Source organism: Rhinatrema bivittatum, chromosome 3, assembly GCF_901001135.1.
Source record: "Rhinatrema bivittatum chromosome 3, aRhiBiv1.1, whole genome shotgun sequence".
Classification (NCBI taxonomy): Eukaryota; Metazoa; Chordata; class Amphibia; order Gymnophiona; family Rhinatrematidae; genus Rhinatrema; species Rhinatrema bivittatum.
In genome coordinates, this window is record NC_042617.1 from 514274173 (window position 1) to 514297684 (window position 23512).

The 23512-nt window shown below is 40.8% G+C and overlaps 1 protein-coding gene across 3 annotated transcripts in view; it reads left to right on the top strand.

Moving 5' to 3' along the window:
* The window catches only part of EFR3B (EFR3 homolog B), a 455199-nt gene that overhangs the window by 392885 nt on the left and 38802 nt on the right, over positions 1–23512 (top strand). For all 3 annotated transcript variants that reach the window (XM_029596199.1, XM_029596200.1, XM_029596198.1), the window contains one exon: positions 22762–22829. In XM_029596199.1, coding sequence (XP_029452059.1) covers positions 22762–22829 — 68 coding nt within the window. The remainder of the gene's footprint in view (positions 1–22761; positions 22830–23512) is intronic.

Genomic DNA, 23512 nt, shown 5'->3' on the forward strand with positions numbered 1-23512 from the left:
GGATTCGGGTACTGGAACCGAGCAGGTACAATAGCAAGCAAGCAAGAACCAACCAGGTGCTGTAGCAGGCAGGCGGGAACCAAGCACGTACTGAAGCAGGAACGGAGCGAAGCGAGTCACTCCAGGGCACAGCGCAACAGGAAACCGGGAGGCTAACCCGTTGCAAGGCAAAGACTGGATGACCGCGGCCGGCTTATCAAGGCTGCGGCGTCTGATGTCAGGAGTTGGGCAGAGTCACCAGTGGCGGGAAACGGCCTAGAAAAGCGCCCAAGTGGCGCGCGCGCTCGCCTAGGAGCCAGGCATCCATGGGAGAGCTCTCAGCGGCGCGGCCCCAGAGGGGACGCCACCAAACAGGCCACAATCCAGGCCTCTGGAAGCGGGAACATGTCCGGGAGCCCGGAGGTAAGGGCCTGGCCGCGGTGCTTGCGGCCAGAACCGCAACATACATGCTGAGAATTGTGAACTATCTTAATGTACCTAAATACACTGTACCAGTCCCAGTCCATCCAATCCCGAAAGATCTTCAAATGAAAATTGGGAGACCCCATTTACTACTTCTTTAGTGGAAATAAAATACAAAGTACAGGCAGCTCCTGTTTGTTTATAAGACTCGATAACTTCACCACTCACTAATGAAAGAGTCAGCTCTAAAACAGACTAAACAATCAAGATCCCATTCTTCTATTCCACCAGAAAAGGATCCACTAACTTTGGATCTGTTTAGCAGGCAGCTATCTCAGAATACTTGCATATCAGTAGTATAATGGGTACACGATCAATCAAACTGATTGACAGGTGAGATAAGGATGACAGCAGCCAATCAGTGTTCACTTCCGGTCTAAGCCCCGCCCACGCCCCGCCCACTCCCCATAGAAGTGAATGGGGGCATAGCCACGCCCCCTCCCACCCTCTACCATGCCCCCAACCACACCCCTTCCGCCACAGGCCCCACCCCTTCCGCAGCCAATCAGTGTTCACTTCCGGTCTAAGCCCCGCCCACTCCCCATAGAAGTGAATGGGGGCGTAGCCACGCCCCCTCCCGCCTCATCCCGCCCCTCCCACGCCCCCAGGCCCCACCCCTTCCGCCACAGGCCCCACCCCTTCCACCCCCGGCCCCACCCCTTCCGCCCCTGGCCCCCGCCCAGACCCCATCGATGCTCCTCCCCTCCCAATAGAAGTGAATGGGGAGCCCCTCCCACACCCCTCCCACACCCCACCCCCAAACCGCCCCCATGATGTCAGTGATGACCCCGCCCACACCCCAACCCCCAAGCCACAACCCCCTGTGACGTAGCGGGTATGACATCACCGGAAGTCCACCCCACACCGCCCCCCAAAAACACACCCCCTAAAACGTCATCAGAAAGGGTCCTGTCGCTTTTTTAATGATGTCAGTATTAATGGACTCTGGCTGTTTTTTGATGATTTCACCGGAAGTACAATACAAAAGTCCCGAAATATGCGCTCCTAGAACCTCCTGATGCCTTTTAATGATGTCGGAGCCGGTAGTATGCTTTTAGGAGGCAGGAAAACTGCAGGAAATATGCTTTTTTTCTAGCCACTCTGTTTTTAAAAAACCAAACAAAATACAAGCTGATAGGAGGCAGAAAAACAGTGGCTCGTTCTGTTGACAAGGATTTGGTTTGTTTTTTTAAAACAAGTGATTGAAGCTACCGGTGGTGAATTGCATGAACTGCAGGATCAAACTTTGCAAAAGACAGGTTTTTTTTTTTTCCAAAAGACTAGGGACCGGGTAGTATAAAGGGTACGCTGTCACTCAAACCCCCAAGCCAAACCCCCCAGTGATGTCACCAGAAGCCCAAGCCCACCCCTCCAAGCCCTTGCTGTAGATAGGCATGCCCCAATAAAAAAAGTTACCAGAGAGCAGGCAGGAAACTGTGACTCATTCTGTACACAGAGACAGGGAGAATCCAAAACCCCTTCCCTCCGCCCCCTCTGCCTCAAGCCGGCCTTCCCCCAGACCTAAATCTGAGCAGAGGATAATTGAAAGCAGTGGGGGGGTGTAGGTTTGCAATGGTGAAACACAAGGCTTTAGTTTTGTTTTAAAAAAAACAGACTTCTGTATTTTACAGCCATATAAAAAACAAGAATGCACCAGCGGATCTTAAAGAAAATTTATAATGAGCCAGGAAATACCGGCAGTTTTTGGCGGTATAACACCTCTTTTGCAGGCAGCTAAAGCATGTATGCCGTCTGTGACCAAGAAACAAGTGATTGATTGGCTTACAGAACAAGATGCTTATTCTTTACACAAACCTGCTAGGGTACGATTTAAAAGAAATAAAACCATAGTGTCAGATATAGATTGGCAATGGCAGGCAGATTTGGTTGATATGACAGCCTTGTCTGGTTATAACAGAGGCTACAAATACATTTTGACGGTGATAGATGTTTTGTCAAAATACGCATGGGCTGTGACCCTAAAAACAAAAACAGGTCGTGAAGTGGCAGAGGCCTTTGAAAATATATTTAAAGGCGGTCGTGTTCCCAACAAAATACAAACAGACAGAGGTAAAGAGTTTTTAAACAGATCTGTGAAGAGTTTGTTAAAATACAGGGGCATTCAGCATTTTGTGACCAACAACGATGTTAAGGCAGCAGTTGTGGAGAGATTTAACAGGACTTTAAAATCCAAAATGTGGCGATACTTTACAGCGCGCAACACTTTTCGCTATGAAGATGTGCTTCCGGCTTTTATGAACAGTTACAATCGCAGTTTTCACAGAACAATACAGGCCCGCCCCATCGATGTAACAACCTCAAACTCACTGCGGTTCTGGAAAGTAATCTACGGCAATAACAACAAACATGAAACTGCTAAGCCTTTTTTAAAAAAGGGGGATCATGTTAGACTGTCAAAAACTAAAGGGAAATTTGAAAAAGGTTATGAACAAACATGGACAGATGAGATATTTATAATTACTGACGTCCTAAGCAGGGGACAGAAAACAGTGTACAAGATACAAGATTATGGTGAGGAAACCATTCAAGGTTCTTTTTATCCTGAGAATTACAGAAGTCAGCCCTCAACAGGACAGAATATACCGCGTTGATAAGGTTCTAAAGGTAAAAGGGAGAGGTAAGAACAAGCAGTGCTTTGTGAAATGGCGAGGATGGCCTGAAAAATTTAACAGCTGGATAAAAGCATCAGAGATTCAAAACATTTGATTTGAAAAGGCCTTGTCTCATAAAAAGAAAAAAATGAATGAAGGGGGATTTTACGTAACGCTGCCTAGTAACGCCTCTGTGAGAATATTTCCACAAAACAACAGCTCTAATTTCACCACACAATTAGCTAGACCTTTGGACCTACAGGGCCCGTGGGAAGTGGGTCTGGTGGAAATACAGTACCCGAACACATGGGATAATATTAAAGAAGACCATAAATATGTTGTCACCACTGGTGAAGGAAGCACAGAGCATCACTTTGTTGTACGAAGAGGGTATTATGCAACCGTTCAAAACCTGACGGATCAAATGAACCACGACATGAACAGTGTCCTCAAAGCCATGGCACCACGAATCATCTATGACCCCAATATCCGAAGAATCAAATTAAAGTCAGAGGACAAAGCAGTAATTTCCGCAGGGGGTGACTTAGCGACCATTTTGGGGCTAGAAGCTAAAACGAATACGAACCGCTCGCTATTTCCAACGGATATCACAGGAGGGTTTAATACCCTATACCTGTATACGGATATTGTAGAGCACCAGCTGGTGGGAGACCATTTTGTGCAGCTGCTTCGTTGTGTTCCCACTAAAGGGGGTAAGGACGAGTTTATCACCTTCACTTATGATAAACCGCATTATGTTCCTGTGAACAAGCAGCACATAGACACCATAACATTTGAAATAAAGACGGACCAGAACCAACACGTCTCATTTCGCTATGGGAAAGTGATCCTTAAGCTACACCTGCGACCCCGGAAAACTATTTTTTAAAATGGTTGTGGTTAAATACTATGGGGACCCTGGCGCATACAGAAATTACTATGCAGCACAGGCCGGTGAAGGCCTTTCGGGGTATTACGGTGCTCCGGTCATGTACGGGGCTGGGATAGGCGGAATTTTTTCGTAGTCTCTTTAGAAAAAGCAATACCTCTTTTGAGAAGGGGTTTTGAGATTGTTAAACCTCATGTGAAAAGTGCAGCAAAAAACATCGCCAAAGATGTTATGGGCCGTGTCACAACGGCGGTTCTGCATAAAATGAACAATAACACAGAGCAGGAGGGGTCAGGATTAGTGGTTATTAGAAGAGCTGTTAAAAGAAAGAGAACCAATCAACAGGGGCCTCCTGAACCTTTTAAAACAAAGAAGACCAAACGTGCCAAGTCTCAAAAGACTAACCGCAAGGGGAAGAAGAGAAACCTCTCCGCCAAGAAGCAAGATATATTCTAAAAACTATGGCTTTTGTACATCAGGGGTCTGAAGAATGTTTGAAATCAGAACTGGATCTGTTTCAACTGGCCCCCACACAAACCAGCATAGAAAAAAGTGTTTATGTGGAGATTCTGCCATTATCTGCCTTGTCAGAAACAGCCCCTTTAGATTTTTATATAGCCGGACATGGCGAGGATTACCTGGATTTGAACAACACGTTGCTGTACCTGACCTGCAAAATCGTGAACGAAGATGGGTCCGATCTTGAAGTAGGGGCCAGAGTAGCTCTCGTGAACTATCCAATAGCCTCTATTTTTAGCCAGCTGGATGTCACTCTCGGAGATAGACTCATTAGTCAGAGCAACAACTGTTACCCTTACAGAGCCCTCATAGAACTGTTTCTCAATTACGGCGAGGGTCCTCTCAAAACACAGTTTACAAGCGGCCTATTTTATAAAGACACAGCCAGAAACCATGAAGTGAGAGACGTGGGATCGCGTAATAAAGGTTTTACCGAAAGAGCTGTTTTTACAGCCGCTAGCCATAAAGTAGAGCTTCTGGGACATTTACATAGCGATCTGTTTTTTCAAGAAAAGCTGCTCATAAATGGCGTGGATGTGAAAATTAAACTAACGCGGAACAAAGATACGTTCTGCTTAATGAGCGGAGATGCCAACGAGAGGTACAAACTCATTATTTTATCTGCAGCCCTCTTTGTAAGGAGAGTGAAAGTGTCACCGGGAGTGCGCTTGGGGCATGCAGAAGCGCTGCTGAGAGCTAATGTCAAGTACGCCGTGGACCGTGTAAGTCTGAAAGTCTTTAGCATACCGGCTGGCGCCCGTGTGACTAACCAGGAAAACCTCTTTTTGGGACAATTACCCCAAAATTATCGTATTGGGCTTTGTGGATAATGACGCTTTCAGCGGTAATTACTCTAAAAACCCCTTCAATTTTAAACATTACGATATTAACTTTGCTGCGCTGTATGTGGATGGTGAGCAAGTCCCAGGGAAACCTCTCCAGCCGGATTTCGATAACGGCTGTTGTATCAGAGAATACATGCAGCTGGTTCAAGCAACGGGTAAACATTTGAAAGACAGTGCTCTCTTGATTGATCGTCAAGAGTTTTACCAAGGTTATACCTTGCTGGCCTTTGACCTATCACCCGACCAAGAGTGCACGGACCACTACTCTTTGATTAAAACCGGTAATCTGCGGGCTGAAATCCGTTTTGCCATCGCTTTGCCACACACGGTGAATATGATTGTGTATGGTGTCTTTGACAACGTGATAGAAATTAACCACAGAAGGAACGTCCTTTTTGATTATCTATGATGATGAACACCGTACAGATCTACCGTATTTTAAAGAAGGATCCGTATGTTACAAAATCTTTTGTAGACGTCCTACCCAGTGACTGGCTGTCTGATGTACAAATAGAAAGGAAACCTGCAAGCTTGGTGGTAAATACCCACCCCCACGACCTTCCTGGAGAACACTGGCTAGCAATATACATGACTGAAACGGCACAGGAGAATTTTTTGATTCCTACGGGCAACAGCCTGATAGTTTGTTCTTCCCTAACAGTATTATGAACTTTTCAATAAACATTGTGAGGATGTTTTATACAGCAGCAAACAACTGCAACACCCTGTATCTACAACCTGCGGTAACCATTGTGTGTTTTTCCTACATCAACGTTGTAAAGGGCTGTCTTTTGAAAATATTTTAAAACTGTATTCCGAAGAACCGTTGCAAAATGACAAAATGGTTTTACAATTTGTAAAAAACAACAAACAGAGAACATGTTGTATGTCTAAATCTTTTCGCTGTCTGTTTCATACCCCCCAGGTGTGTGTACCGTACCAAGAACATTGTACTAATCCTAAATAAAAACAATCTCTCTTGAGAGTTTTTGAAAAACAAACCAAACGTCTATAGTCTATATTTTAAAAAAGCCTTTTTTTATTTGAAAAGATATAATTACACCTTCAACCATCTGTTTGTATCAAGTACTTTACGTCTTTTACGGGGGAGGGGGTCTTTGCACTTTACAGTCTTTGTGTACATTTCAGCAGTTGTCGCTGAAGGATTTTCCTTGAGCTGTACCAGCAGATCCCTGTTGGCTGGATTACCCATGACGGTGGAGGGCATGTTTAATTCTGCCAGGGTTTGCATGAACTCTCCCCAACCTTTGGGTATCCTCCGATGTGAAAGAGCACGGGTCTGTGTAGCTCCACGAATCAGGTCTAATAGGTTAGAGCCACTTACAGGTCTTCCCTTGTATACAAAAGTCCCATTACTCTCCCAGGATGCAATGTCCTTATTCTTTGACAGTTATTGAGCAGTATTTCTGCATTTTTTCTACGGTGCATGCTGATGCTGTTTAACACTTCCTGCAGGATGGGGTCTGGGGGGCTTTTGTGCTCTAGAAATGCAGAGGTTGCTGTATCATCCTGTGGGGGTAGATACAGATTTATTCTTTCTTTTTCCATTTCTCCGTGTCTGTTAAGCACCAGATAGCGCTGTAGCACTTCTGAATAGCGTTTGGCTTTCTCATATTCAGACATACCAGAACTTTGAAGTATACCTTTCATTTCTTCATCGAGTCTTTGAACAGCTGTGGTTCTAATATTTTCCTCATGAACTGAAGGGCTTCTCAAACGGTCAAGTTGTTGACTAGACACTAAATACATTTTTTCTGTGTGCTGCATTAGTATTTTAGCTCAAAAGCCCCGTGATGAGTGGTAGCGCGAATCCTAGCAGAGGCCCGATAAACCCCCCTGACTGTTTGACCAGCTTCTTTTTTTTCTTAAGTGTTATTCTTTTATCACCCCAAAATCCTTATGGCTTGACGTTTCCTTTTCAAGATGTTTATCTGCTGTTGTGATAAAGGAACATTACCTCTCAGAGTGTTTAGTGCGATCTCCGCTATGGCCCCCACTAAATCGTTAGAAGCGGCCTTTAGGATAGCTTTTCTCCGTTGCGGAGAGGCTTGAACTAAAAGTTTTTAAAAGGGCTAGGTTCCGCTTTAAGCGAGCAGACATGATCTCTGGGACACACACAAAACAAATATGTGGGGGAGAATATATATTCACTTCTTTTTATGGAGGGGTTGTGTTTTTTCACAATATACAGTGGTCCATTCTGGTGGAAAGATGTTGTCCTCAATCTGTAACGCTCAGGGGGTCGTAGCATTTAAATCCACGATGAGATATCCATATGGCTTTCTGGTGGCATCCTCAAAGGCTTCTAAAAAGAAGCGTGACTTACCGGGGTACATCTGTCTGGCTAAATAGCGATTTGCAACTTGTCTCTAGGATTCTTAAAGAGCACCATATATTTGGTATTTAAGGCTATAGTTCTGCTTGTTTTGCCTTGACAGAAGACATTTTGTACAATATATATAATACTCAGATTTCTGTGATGCACGTATTGTGTGAAGGCTTTCTCGATTTCATCACTTTTACAAGCAGAAGCCATCAAATCGTCTATAATAACCATATTTATTTTATTGGTTGGAAACAGTTGATCATCATTAAAAGTATCAGGCAAAGAATCCATAAAGGTAATAAAAGGATATTTACACAGCATTTCTTTATACAAAGGTTGCCAGCAACTATAACACCATACAATATTATTAGGCATGTCAGTCAACACACGTCCAGCGTGATCTAGCAGGTTTTTAACAAAGAAGCTTTTGCCGCTATTTGACGGTCCGGCTAAAATACACGAAAATGGGTGCCTCCAGCGCACATCCACAAATTCAGTATCCATAAGGCAGCGTATTAAAACCCTCTTTTATCACCCTTTTATCGTATACGACCCTTTGTGTTTTCTTAAGTAGGCCGGTCTCTATCGCCCAGGTCTTTTTGTTTCTAATGATCCCAGATTGTTGTACCTGTATCTTTTTAGGACTCTTGTCCACGGCGTCAGTTTTATAGTCAAAGACGAGGTCTTTCAAATTAGTGAAATTGATCTTTTTACAATTTTCTACATTTAACGTAAACCCCTTCACTTTCATACAGGTTTTTCCGCTGGATAGTTTGTAGCCATATGTTTTGGGCCCAGCCGATACAAACTCTGTGATATGCTCGTCTGCGGGTATCTCGCTCGTCAACTGTCCTAAATAATCTCCCAAAGGGGGATCGCTGGCACCCTCACGACTCACAAATATCACAGAGTCTGTATCGTGGTACAGACAACGTTCTTGCAAACTGTCAAGCAGTTTGTACAGTTCTAAACGAGCATAAGCAGTTGTGAAACAGGCAATGAAGATGTTTGTATTACCTGACAATATGCTGCGGTCTTTTGAATGCTTCCATGTCACACAGGCTGTTTCATCATCAATAAAATCGCATGATGAAACATCATATTCGGGTGAAAACAAATACTTATACAGATCGTCAGGATCTCTCACAATACTTGTAACAGGTAGGTTTGTTCTTTGACCAAACTTCCCCCACAAAGAGTTTAAGAAAAGCTTGGCAATTTGACGCTTTGCGGGGTTTATACTAACCTGTTCAGGCCTTAAAAACTACACCCTTCTTTTTTGTAAAAATCAGATATATACATGTTTTGTTTTTCTACATCGTACACCACTGAGGGTAACCAGAGGCCTCCTGTTTTTGACGGAGATGCATTTTTATGTATTCAGAAAACAGGCTGACAGATTTACATTCAAAGTGCCATATTTCACATATTTCAGCAACCACATACCCTTTTGCAACAGCCTCATTCATCTCCACAGTGCACCAAGTCCCTACGAGGGCTCTCTCCTCATCCGTGTGGTTGCACATATCCTGCAGACTGTTGTCAGCGCATGTGCGGCACAGTGGGAACATGAGCTTACCGCTCACACGGACTGGTAATACTGGGAAAAAGATCTTTCGTGGTGGATACACTTTGGCTTTAACAAGCCCAAAATAGTCTGAGAGGGGACCAAAGCTGTCATAAATGATTTGCGGGTGGCCAACAGGGTATTCCTTGGTTTTATTGACAAAGGGGTAGAGGCTGGTAAAATCATAGTAATGTATTTTTTCATCAGCCCTGGCTTTATAGTACAAACATGTAGCGTTGGTTCTACCACCAAAGAGGGCATCTCTGGGTACTAGCTGCTGCGGCAGGCCTGATTTAACCAGAAAGTCTGCACAATCCCTGATATTTTCTTTCACCATTCTCTTCCATTCGTGTTCCCACAAGCTTATGACCTTAAACCCTCTTCTTTTCAGGAAATCTGCTTTGATTTGTGTTTTGTAATTGAGAAAACCAAAGGTTGTAGCCGTTAAGGGGTTCTGGTCTTTATCGTTATAACAGCTCGGACAACCGTGGAAAAAACAGCCGTTAAATTCAAAAGCTGTTGGTACCCCATCAATAAGTGTATAACCGTCAAGAAAATAGGGACCCACCTGCTTTTCACCCCCCTTTAGAGCATGGGTGATCTGTATTTGCTCTGTGGCCTCTGTATACATCAGCCACTGTATAGAGGGTGTTGAATATCTCTTTGTGTGTCTGTGATAGTTGTCTGGAGGGACGAGTGCCACGGTCTTGGGTTCTAAGAACATAAACCTGTACATAGCCATGCACACAGATGCCAGTGTTATATATTGGAAGGGGTCTATACACCTTTTCACAGTTTTAGATCCACCATCCTGCTCTACAACCACCTCTCTCTCTGTCAAAGCCATGATTTCATTTCTGTATAAGACACAAGCTTGCCTCAGAATGTTCACATCCTGTTGGCAATAATAGGCCAGCTCCTTTTGTAAATCAAAGGTGTTATTTTGATTGTCCCTGTACCATTTTAAAAACTCCTCTCTTTCTCCAGACATCATATACCCATCTCCATAATACTCAACACCGGGCATAGGTCCCACATAATTTTGATTAACCCTGGTGTTAAAAAAATGCGGGAAATAACCCTTACAGCCTTCAAACCCCAGGGCTTGCGGAAGCTTGCTAAGCTTCATGGGCAGGAAATTTAAAGAGTCTTTAAACCGTATACCCAGGGGTTCTATCGTGATTTCTAAGAGCTTAGCACCCTGAGCTAACAAGCGCACATCCATCTTTTCCTTTAGCAGCTCTCTAACTACAAAATAACCATCATAGCCTTTAGAATTATGCGCTATGAAGGTGTATCCTTTGAACTTTTTGTCACAAAAAATCTTAACAAACTTAGAAATACTCTCAAGACCTTTGAACTCCCAGTTTCTTGTGTTGTTTAAATCTGTTGCATATATATAATTTGGAACGTGAAAGCCTGTTTCCTGAACACATTCACAATCATAAAATATATATTTTTCAGATATTTGTGCATGATCAATAGGGGGCATAAAACACAAATGCTTATCACCAGCGATCAAGGGCTCAGAACAAAGCTTACATTGTCTGACCCGGCATTTATGTTTTTTATCAACATACGATTCACATTTTTCGCACAGTATTTTAAGCAAACACTCAACTTCTTTTTTTAAAGCCAGAACTGTATGCCTTTCTAAACACTCTTGAGAACGACAATACAGCCTGCATTTCGGACATCTCTGTTGTACCCCGATATTGTCTACACACATTGCTGTTAAACAGAGACGGCACCATAATGTACAATTATGATCGTGACTATATGGTTTCTGGCAAAAATGACAGAAGTTTCGCTCCCCATAGAGCTTTTTTACATCTAAGATTCCATAAAAATGGTCATCATGTAGCAATATAAATACAGTTTTCTGGAATTCAGGTCTGTCCTTTGTCTTAAAACACCCCCATTCTTTTGTATAAAGCACAACTCTTATGTTTATACCCAAATGTTGTTCAAATGTTGAGACATCATCTAGCATGACCTTTTTATGTTCTGACCACCCTAGCTCTGTGTGCAGTTTTTTAGCACGGTCTAATAGCTCTGCATCTGTGAGCTTTGTTGGTGACATGAGCGCTGTAACACTCCCTGCAAAACATAGTTTATTATCTGTGTTGTTCAAGTCTATTAAATGCCTTCTCTTTTTATGTATGATTTGACTGTACAGAATAGACCTTAAAACCCTTCGTGACCCGCCCCCTCTGTTCCTTATAACAAGAATGACTATGCGGAATGTCTCACCAAACTGTATCTCTCTATAACTCTGCAGGAGTTTACTAACTTGATCTAAGAAATCATCAGCGTTCAAATCCTGAGGGTTTAACTTTCCCGAATACAAAGAATTATGAAAACCTGTAGAATGTAAATGAATCTGTATATAATCATGGGGGGACACGTTATGGCTTATTTCATTTAGAACATGCTGTATGCCTTGTCTCACAACATTTTGCGCATCTATGAAAGAATCTATTCTATCTAAATTAATAAAACGAAATTCCTCTGAATAAAGCACGCCATTAAATTTTTCTAAATCACGGTTCCACCTTCTCACAAAATGCACAAAATTAACCGGTTCATTTTCTACAGCTGCATTTTCAGAGGTCTCTGGTATACAATTATTTACCAACCCCCCTGAAACATTGTCATCGTTACAATTATCTAAGAACATGCTTTCACATTCTTTCTCTACTTCCACCCTGTGCACAGGTCTGTTGCTGTCTCTCTCATCTTTTCTTTCGGAAATAGGCTTTTTTGCAGTCTTTTCACGGTCTAAAATTAAAAAATAATAATAATAATTAACATGGGTGGGCTCATACTTTTTTTTGCAATATTTTAAGAAGAATTTTTCTTAAAACTATAACAGTATAGATTCTTACTTTTTTGTTTATCTCTCGGTTTTTTGTACGGTCTTTCGTCAGATTTCTTTGGCATATGCTGCTCATGGTCTGTTATGTAAAAAAAAACAAAAAAATGGTAATACCTTTTCTTTTACACAGTTGTGAACTAATTGTTGTTTTACCCGTACAGATATAAAAAAATACTTCTTACCTTCAACTGCATCTTCAGACTCCTTTCTCTTTCTTTTGGAAACAGTTTTGTTTGCACCATTTTCACATTCTAAAAATTACAAAATAAAATAAAAAACACAGGGTCACACACACTTTTGATGTCTTTGTAAATAGATCTCTGCTTCGTTGACTGTTATGAAGGAAAAAAAGAGAGACATTTGGGAGGGTCATAGACATTAAGGAAAACCTATTTCTCACCATTATTTGCATTGCTGTCAGAAATGCCTTGTTGATCTATTTTTTTCTTCTCTAAGGCATTACTGCAGCCAGGCTGTTCTTCTTCTATGTTCAAATGTGTGTCTGATTTTGCAATATTTTCCTGTTCTAATGATAAAACAGACAAACACTGTTTTTACTACTGTTTTTTTAAAAATCATATCTAAAAATATACATTAAAACTATATGGCACTTTTAATTGTCTTTTTCTTCTACGTTTAGTAAGTGACATTTTATTAATAAACACAGGCTTCTGCCTTTCTTTGTTTGAAGAATCCATTTCTGTTTCAAACTCCAGACTGCTGAATCTTTTCTGGTCACCGGCTATACCCTTTTATCACCAGCATTAGGTGGGGCGTAACCACCAACAAACCTCAAAACCTGTGTATTGAAACAAAAAAAAAAAAAAGCTACCTGGCCTCTCTGTCATGTGATGGACATCTTATAGAATAAGATTGTTCTCTTGCTTGGGTTATCATTTACAGGGCTTTTTGAATGTATTATCAATATCTCTTTAGATCTGAAGCCCATTCACAAAACTATAGTATGTTGAACCTTTTTTTTTTGTGATTTAATGTTTGCTGACCATTGTTTTTCTCTGATTAGATTATGTGTCCCAGACAACTATCCACACATACCTCATTACAATATACACCCCCCCCCCCTTTTGTTCATGAAAGGTAGTGTGTTACCAGCGCCCTCTTAGGTCTTGGGGCACTTTACAAAAAAAAAAATTGGTCTCTCTTGAATGTCTTGTCATTCTGGTCTTTTTTTTTCCCTTCCAAATATTGTCTCATTCTGATTAGATTAACCATTTACAGATCTTGGATCCAGACAACTTCCCCCCCCCCCCCCCCCCCCCCCACACATAGCTCATAGCAATATACATTCCTTAGTTAATGAAATAGTTGCTGTATCAAACATTTTACAGCCTGTGCATTGATATCAAAGAGACTTAATAAAACCATAAGATATCCCCCCTAAAAACTTCCATATCACCTTAAAGCACAATTGACACATTTTGTTAATTCTGATATATTTATTAGTTGTTTTTATTAACTAATTTATACACATGGCAAAATTTGTTAAAATATTACAAAGTATTTCATTGTCAATACATACTTCTGAAATACAGACAAGAAAAAACAAAGACTGCTTTATTATACATTTTTAAAAAAGGACTGGTGTTTTCTACCATAGATGATGGCATTTATATATTTTATCATTAAAATCTCATCTGTAGGTTAAGCAAACTGTTTAGTTTTTGAACAGGATTTTCAGCAGTTTTCACACTGTGTATAAGATATATGATCAGATTCATATCGTCATTGTTTAGGCTTAATACACCTCGTTTATATGCAGCTAATACCACAAGATTCAAAACACGTTCTAGGCACAACCTGTTACAAGCGGTCCTTAATTGTTCCTGTGTGTCAGAGGCAGTCCAATAAACGCAACTATGATCATCCTGACTCGGATCGTCGAGAACACAGCCTTCGCAATTTTCATACCGTATGCCAGACAGACATTTTTTAAGAATACTATAGACAGCCACCCTTACGATTGATCTAAATGTTGTTTTTCGAAAAACTCCATGCACCGGCGGTGGTTTCGGGAATCCTATATAGCTCCACCAGCTGAAATCGTGCACATCTTCAGGATTGTTGTTTTTTTTTTGATCACATGTATCTGGTTCTTTTATATTTGGACAGAAGCAGCAAATACAGTTCATTTTGATACCTGGTGTGTCTCCATATTCTTCTGTTTGTAAAGATCCTTCATTTTCCTATAAAACATAATGTAAAACATTAAATTAAAACCTCTTCTAAACAAACTCTCTATTATAGATAGCTCCCAAACACGCCACCCCTAAAATGCATCATTAGAAGGAAAGAGATTTTTTCTTACCTTACACTCAAGCTTTTCCAACAAATAATCTGCTTTGGCATCCAGAGCAGCTTTGTGCAGCTCTAAATCTTCAGAATCTAAAGCATTTTCATTGATCAAGTTTGGATCCTGCGAATCAAAAAGCTTTTGCCCCAACGGAAGTTCATCAAAATCTGGGTTAGTGCTTCCTCCTTCTTCTTCTGCCCTCCGCTTTCGTTTATGGCTCCTCTTTAGTTTTGGCTGTTGAACGATTTTCATTTCAAGACGCTTAGGTGTTTCATATACGGCCATTTTCAGGAACAATTACAACAACTCTGCTTGAAGATTGTTTTCACGTGATCACTATCACATGCTTATTTCTATATCCGGTCTTGCAAGTTTGGGCGTGTCTAACAGAGAGGGGAGGAGGGAAGGGTTGTGGGGGAGAATACAGAAGTCTGTTTTTTTTAAAACAAAACTCCACATCAGACACTATGGTTTTATTTCTTTTAAATCGTACCCTAGCAGGTTTGTGTAAAGAATAAGCATCTTGTTCTGTAAGCCAATCAATCACTTGTTTCTTGGTCACAGACGGCATACATGCTTTAGCTGCCTGCAAAAGAGGTGTTATACCGCCAAAACTGCCGGTATTTCCTGGCTCATTATAAATTTTCTTTAAGATCCGCTGGTGCATTCTTGTTTTTTATATGGCTGTAAAATACAGAAGTCTGTTTTTTTAAAACAAAACTAAAGCCTTGTGTTTCACCATTGCAAACCTACACCCCCCACTGCTTTCAATTATCCTCTGCTCAGATTTAGGTCTGGGGGAAGGCCGGCTTGAGGCAGAGGGGGCGGAGGGAAGGGGTTTTGGATTCTCCCTGTCTCTGTGTACAGAATGAGTCACAGTTTCCTGCCTGCTCTCTGGTAACTTTTTTTATTGGGGCATGCCTATCTACAGCAAGGGCTTGGAGGGGTGGGCTTGGGCTTCTGGTGACATCACTGGGGGGTTTGGCTTGGGGGTTTGAGTGACAGCGTACCCTTTATACTACCCGGTCCCTAGTCTTTTGGAAAAAAAAACAACCTGTCTTTTGCAAAGTTTGATCCTGCAGTTCATGCAATTCACCACCGGTAGCTTCAATCACTTGTTTTAAAAAAAAAAACCAAATCCTTGTCAACAGAACGAGCCACTGTTTTTCTGCCTCCTATCAGCTTGTATTTTGTTTGGTTTTTTAAAAACAGAGTGGCTAGAAAAAAAGCATATTTCCTGCAGTTTTCCTGCCTCCTAAAAGCATACTACCGGCTCCGACATCATTAAAAGGCATCAGGAGGTTCTAGGAGCGCATATTTCGGGACTTTTGTATTGTACTTCCGGTGAAATCATCAAAAACAGCCAGAGTCCATTAATACTGACATCATTAAAAAAGCGACAGGACCCTTTCTGATGACGTTTTAGGGGGTGTGTTTTTGGGGGGCGGTGTGGGGTGGACTTCCGGTGATGTCATACCCGCTACGTCACAGGGGGTTGTGGCTTGGGGGTTGGGGTGTGGGCGGGGTCATCAGTGACATCATGGGGGCAGTTTGGGGGTGGGGTGTGGGAGGGGTGTGGGAGGGGCTCCCCATTCACTTCTATTGGGAGGGGAGGAGCATCGATGGGGTCTGGGCGGGGGCCAGGGGCGGAAGGGGTGGGGCCTGTGGCGGAAGGGGTGGGGCCTGGGGGCGTGGGAGGGGCGGGATGAGGCGGGAGGGGGCGTGGCTACGCCCCCATTCACTTCTATGGGGAGTGGGCGGGGCTTAGACCGGAAGTGAACGCTGATTGGCTGCGGAAGGGGTGGGGCCTGTGGCGGAAGGGGTGTGGTTGGGGGTGTGGTAGAGGGCGGAGGGGGCGTGGCTACGCCCCCATTCACTTCTATGGGGAGTGGGCGGGGCGTGGGCGGGGCTTAGACCGGAAGTGAACACTGATTGGCTGCTGTCATCCTTATCTCACCTGTCAATCAGTTTGATTGATCGTGTACCCATTATACTACTCATATCTTTGTCTTGCATATCTTTCTACCAATGGTTTATGGATCAATATATGCAATATATTTAGATTTTTTATCTTCAAAGTAACGGGAAGATTTTCTTATGTTAGTGTTTTCAAGAGATGAATATGGTAAAGATCTTGTGAGTGCTAATTATAATACTTTTGATACTGAATCAAGAGGATCAGCCTTTTCCATAGAGGCACACAGAATGACCTGGCTCTGAGCCTCAGGGTCTATGGCAGATTGGCAAATACCCTAAGGTGAATATTAAATGGTGTGGAAAATGGGAAGTTAGCTTGTTAAAATTAACCAGCTAACTTTGGGTAAGTCTCCTGCTGAATACACTCAACTATTACCCAAATAAAGTTAACCAGGTAATTTTGCCACTCACTGGGTTTTATAGGTGCCAATTCCCTTATATAATCCAAAACAAACTAAAAAATGGTGCCAAATTTAAATATTTAATACATATAATGAAACAGCATCAAAAAACCTTAAACACACTTTTTCATCCAAAAATTACATATTACCTCATATTAAAACCCACCCAATATTCACAACAACATAAGCTTCCCTACTAGGACCCTAGTTTCAATGACTAATTATTCGTTTTCTTCAGGGGACCTACCCATTAAAATTTTTCCTAACAGAGAAAAATAACACCATCAATTATAACAAAGTTCAATATAAATTTTTGTGCAGAGATCTTCATATAGCATCCACCTTGTCAATACCAAGAATAATCCTCCCGATATTCTGCTTACTGATACTAATATCCCCCTGCATACTTTGAAAGTGCTGAACTCCACGAGAATACTTTTAAGCACGATACTCTAATAGAAAAAACTTAATCCTTTCAGATTTTCTAAAAATATATCGACTTCACACAAACAGCCATTTTCTCCAAAGAAAAATCACGTGTTCAATCACAACTTCTACCGATTTACTTGCTTAAATATCCCATGTAGCTCCAAATAATGTTTTGATGACTAATTAGTCATCTTCTTTAGGGGAACCCATCCACTAAAATTTTTCCTAATATAGAAAAATAATAACACCATCAATTATAACAAAGTTCAATAAAACGTTTTGTGCAAACATAGATCTTTATATATTTATTATATACCAACATTTGATCTGAGATAGCACATCTGTTTACATTCAGGTACTGTAGGTATTTCCCTATCCCCAGAGGGCTTACAATCTATGAGGGTCATTTATCAAAATACGATAAGGCGTTTTCGCATGCATTAAGGGCTTATCGCATGCGAAAAGCCCTGTTAACGCATGCGATCGCACCATATCGTATGGTGTGATGCAAATTCAGAAAATAGGAGGAGTTAGGGGTGGAGAGTGGGCTGGGTTAGCCTGTCTGCAAAGAGCTAATGCACAGCCATAATGCTGATTTTAACTACACCTCTTTGGATTGTATTAGGCTGTGTGATAGCAGGTTTCATTGCCATTTGTGATGGCTCCTGTAAGTCCTATTTCAGGTGAATTGATGGGTCTGGAGTGAGAGAGAGAGAGAGAGAGAAAGACTGGCCATAATGTCATGGCCCATAGGTAGGTATTTGTATCCCTATGGTAGGCCCACCTAGTAACTCGAGGTGGGGTTTAGGTAAGAGTGTAGGGGGTTAGGGGCCACTTTGACATTCTACGTGACACCTACGAACAGAACAGTGGTCTCTTGTGAAGATTTGCTGGCCTTCGGAGTGAGGAAACTCACTCCAAGATGAGATTTGTGCAATGTTCTCGCTACCTAGCTTGATGTTACCCAGGTAGAGAGTCCATCAAGCTAGGTTGAGAGAACATTGCACAAATCTCATCTTTGGGTGAGTTTCCTCACTCCGAAGGCCATCAAATCTTCACAAGAGACCACTGTTCTGTTCGTAGGTGTCACCTTGAATGTCAAAGTGGCCCCTAACCCCCTACACTCTTACCTAAACCCCACCTCGAGTTACTAGGTGGGCCTACCATAGGGATACAAATACCTACCTATGGGCCATGACATTATGGCCAGTCTCTCTCTCTCTCTCTCTCTCTCTCTCTCTCTCTCTCTCTCTCTCTCTCTCTCTCTCTCTCTCTCTCTCTCTCTGGCACTTATCACAGAATCTGAAAATGGTATTGCAAATTGTGATAAATGCTATATTAGCATAAAACACACCCCTTTTGCTATCACATGCAGTACTTACTGCATTTTGATAAATCCAGGCCTAAGTTTTGTACCTGAGGCAATGGAGACTAAAGTGACTTTCCCAAGGTCACAAAGAGCAACAGCAGGACTTGAACCCTGGTCTTTTGGTTTGCAGCCCACTGCTCTAACCACTAGGCTATTGTTTCACAGTAGGTAAAAATAATAAATTAAAAAATAAACATCTACCCATCTTGTCAATAGCAAGAATAATCCTGATATTCTGCTTATTGATACCAACATACCCTACAACAATACACATATAGTTAATACAAAACTTAAAGCCAATGTATTGAAATTATTTTGTACTAATTACTGTAGAAACACTCACCCTACATATTTTGAAAGTGTTGAGCTCTGTGATAATACTTTTAAGTATGATATTCTTATAGAAAAAACCTTTAAACAAACAAAAACATTTTTAAATAAAAAAAACTTCCCAAACCATAAACCCAAATTTTTTACATAATTACACTTACCTAATCCTTTCAGATTTTCTAAAAATATATCCAAGAATTCACACAAACCGCCATTTTCTCCAAAGAATAATCCTGTGTTCATTTGCAACTTCTACCAATTTACTTGCTTAAATATCCTAAAATTGAAAAATACTAATTTGAAATAATAACCACCATTATCTTCTCCACTACGAGGTGCCTTTTCCAAATATTCACTCATGTAGCTCCAAATAATATTTTGAAGGGCGGCAAGCCAGCCTCAAACTGGCCAGTTAAAAAACGCCATGCATGTGCTCTATAAATCACTTTACTATCCACCTACTGAACTGCCTTCCATTATATGAAGGGATTAGGTAAGTGTAATTGTGGAAACAATTTGGATTTATGGTTTGGGAAGATTTTTATATTAAAAACTTTTTTTGTTTCTTTAAAGGTTTTTTCTATAGAGTATCAATGGTGTCATTGATGGTGTCATTTTTCTATATTAGGAAAAATTTTATTGGGTGGGTTCCCCTGAAGAAGACAACTAATTAGTCGGGGAAACTAGGGTCCTAATATTGCCACCCTTCAAAATATTATTTGGAGCTACATGGGATATTTAAGCGAGTAAATCGGTAGAAGTTGCGATTGAACAAGGGATTTTTCTTTGGAGAAAATGGCTGTGTGAAGTCGTGGATATATTTTTAGAAAATCTGAAGGGATTAGGTTTTTTCTGTTAGAGTATCCTGCTTAAAAGTATTCTCGTGGAGATCAATACTTTCAAAATATGTTGGGGTATGTTGGTATCAGTAAGCAGAATATCGGGAAGATTATTCTTGGTATCGACAAATGGATGCTAGATGAAGATCTATGTTTGCACAAAAAGTTTTATTGAACTTTGTTATAATTGATGGTGTTATTATTTTTCTATGTTAGGAAAAATTGTAATGGGTCGGTTCCCCAGAGAAGAAACACATGCTGGGTCTGCCAGCACTGAAGCCCAGTAAAACCTTTCCAAAGGCACACCTGTATGCCCCAGCACACTGGTTGAAAAGCACTGATATAAACTAAGAAGACAAGACTGGAAAAAAGTAAAGAACAAGACAAATATCCCAACAAAGTGGCAATAAATCCTAACTAAAGAGGCTGGGAAACAAAGTTAATAGCATAGCACAGATTTTCAGAACTAGGCACTTAAATTAGGATCCTAAATCTAGGCAAATAATAGTAGACCTAAATTTAGGGCCTAAATTTTAGAATTTTCAGCTAAAAAATGTAGAATTTTAAGTTTGGCTGAAAACAGTTACTTAACTTAGGGGCCCAAATTTAGGGATTCAACTGTTTTTTAAAATCATCCCCTCATTTTTTTAGGCTCCAAATTAGGAGTTTGCATTTAGGAACTCAGCCTTAGTAAATTTTCTAAAGGGTCAATTTAGGAGTCTAACTCCCAAATTTAGGTGCTGAAACCCTCTGAAAATGGGATTCAGTGAGGTCAATTTTCAAAGGCTTTAGATGCCTACCTTTGGGAGTTAGATTCCTAAATTGGGCCTTTTGAAAATTTACTAGAGTTAAGTGACTATATTTAGGCTGTTAGTTTCACTTGGCTTCTAAATTTAGGACCCCAAAAAGTAAGAGGTCCATATTCAACTCCACTTAGCCAGTAGAATATGTATGCCCAGGATCAGAAGCCACCATTTAGCTGGATAACTATTTATCTGGCCAAATAGTGGGTGGGGTGATGGTATAACTGGGAGGAGCTCAGTTAGCTAGATAACTTAGGCCTGGATTTATTAAAATTGTATTTCCTGCATACAACCACTGGGGGGATGAGAGAGAAAGAAAGAGAGAGAGCCTAGCCATCATGTCCTCACACTAGATAGGTATTTATATCTCTATGGCAGGCCCGCCTAGTAACTTGAGGTGAGGTTTAGGTATTAGTGTAGGGGTTAGGGGCCACGTTGACATTCAAAGTGAGACATACGGACAGAACAGTGCTCTCTTGTGAAGATTTGATGACCTTCAGAGTGAGGAAACTCACCCAAAGATGAGATTTATGCAATGTTCTCTCAACCTAGCTTGATGTTACTCAGGTAGAGAGTCCATCAAGCTAGGTTGAGAATCAGGGACGTAATTTAAGAACCTAAATCTAGGAACATGAATATGAGGTCTAAATATAGGGGGTCTATATTTTAGGCCTCTAAATTTATATGAATTTTCAGTTGAAAATGTAGTCTCCTAAGTTCGGCTGAAAATAGTTGCCTAACATACCCCTAGATTCATCAAAAAGTGTTAATGATGCCCAAGTTAAGAAAAAGGGGTATGAGAGAGAGAGAGAGAGAAAGAAAGAGAGAGAGAGAGAGAGGCTATCTACAAGGCCTTCATAGTAGTTAAGTATTTATATCTCTATAAGAGGGAGAGGTGTTGGTGGTGGTTTAGGGTCTAGGGGCCAGTTTTGCATGTAGAGTGAGACATACGAACAGCACAGTTCACCTTGGTGAAGATTTGACGTCATTTGGAGTGAGGAAAGTCTCAAAAAGATGAAATTTCTGTTATGTACAGGGTACCATCAAGCTATAGGGTGAGACACCATGTGCCCCTCATTGACTGGGGTTATTTATCAGTCCTGTCTGGTGGATAAATTTGCTCTCACAAGTGGACACTGGACCTTGCAATAGGGTTGGGGATTGAGTGGGAGGGAAGGTGGGGGAAGAAGGGGCAGAGTTCTTCTGTATTACTTACGATTTCTATTGTTGGGAAGTGGTTCAGAAACCCACCACTCTCTTTCTGTTATATTATTGTTCTAAAATAATAAAAACCGTTTTAAACATAACTATATTCTGTCCCCCCCAAAAAATTTGCATTTGTGCCATGTGTTACAATTCTTTTCGCTTGGCGTTAACACACTTGTTAACACGTTATTGCTTGCATTAACACCATAATGCATTTTGATGAATGACCTGGATATGGACTTAACTTGGGATCCTAAATTTAGTGGCTCAGCTTTTTATGAATATTGACCCCAATGGATTTTATTTGTTTTTCTAATTTTATATGTTTTAATTTTAGATGGCAATATTTATATTGGTTTTATTTGTAATTTTGAATATTTGTATTTTACATGTCATTTGGAAATAACCTTGATTTGTTTAAGTGCCGAAAAGCAGAATATAAATCGAATAAATAAATAAAGGCTACTTTACTTTTAATATTACAAAAGTGTGAAAAGGCAGTCCTTGGCAGCAAGACATTGTGATGTTTCAGAGTATGAAAATTGGCCCACTGTCATTCTAGGTAGAAGAGCCTATGTTTCCATACCTAAACCAAAACTCAGGACACTAGTTCCTCTATCTCCCACTACCACCATCTTCTTTACACTTCCTCTCTCGTTCACCACATTTACATATATATACAAAATGTTAAGAATAGAGGTGCCAACTGCACATAAATAAAAGGATGAAGTAGAAAAGAAATGATCAGTTAAAATAATAATAATAATAATAATAATAATAAATTAACAATGATTAAAGACTGTAAAAATAAAAGCAAGTTGAGGAGATGTTCATCAGATAGGTAAATGAGCCCAGAAAATACAAGGCTGAGATAATATTGTAGATGAAGTTAAGTTTTGAATCTATTGATTGCTGCTTTGACCTTATGTAGAAGACATTGGAGAGAAATAAGATATTTATTCTACTTTCTTCTGTAGGTGATAGAGATGAGACAGAAGAAAGCTTCCTATCTTCTTCCAGAGGATGTATTTATAGAAAAACCTAGGTAAGAAATCCAGTAACATGGGAGCACGCTGAAAGGTGCTTGTCACATGTGTTTACATAATCAGTAGAAGGCAAGGTAACTCTCCATTGCCTCTCATATCTATTTAAAGTGGCACTCTCCTCAGTGTGGTTGCCTTCTCCTTTAACTTTCAAAAGAAAGGCATGAGAGGTCTTGCAATACTCAGAAAAGTGTTCTTGAACACGAGTGCTAGGGTGTAGCTTGCATATCTCAACCGCTTTTAGCTGAGGTTGGAACATTGTAAAGGTTTTCATGAATTGAAGTTTTGTTATTTAGATATTTTGATTCCTGTGAAAATTCTGCGAGTCTACAGTAGAATACAGATCTATTATTTTCAGTTTATATCTGCAACATGTTAGGTAATCATATGAAATCTGTCAGCAAGTAATCCAAATTATGTTCTAATGTTTTGGTTTTTAATATTTGAAAATAAAGTTAACCTTGTTTATTCTTATTCTTATTATTATGTTCACAAACTTCATACTTCAGGTGACTCCCAAAGAAGTCAGAAACCCAGGATAGGTTTTCTCTCCAAAAGGATTCTTGTTATACTGTAGCTCAGAGCCCCTCATGGCTGCTCCAAGCCTCAAAATCCCTCTCCAGAGTCCCAGATGTTCCGACCTTCAGCCCTAGATTCCTTTTTAGAAGAGAGCCAGAAAGAAAAC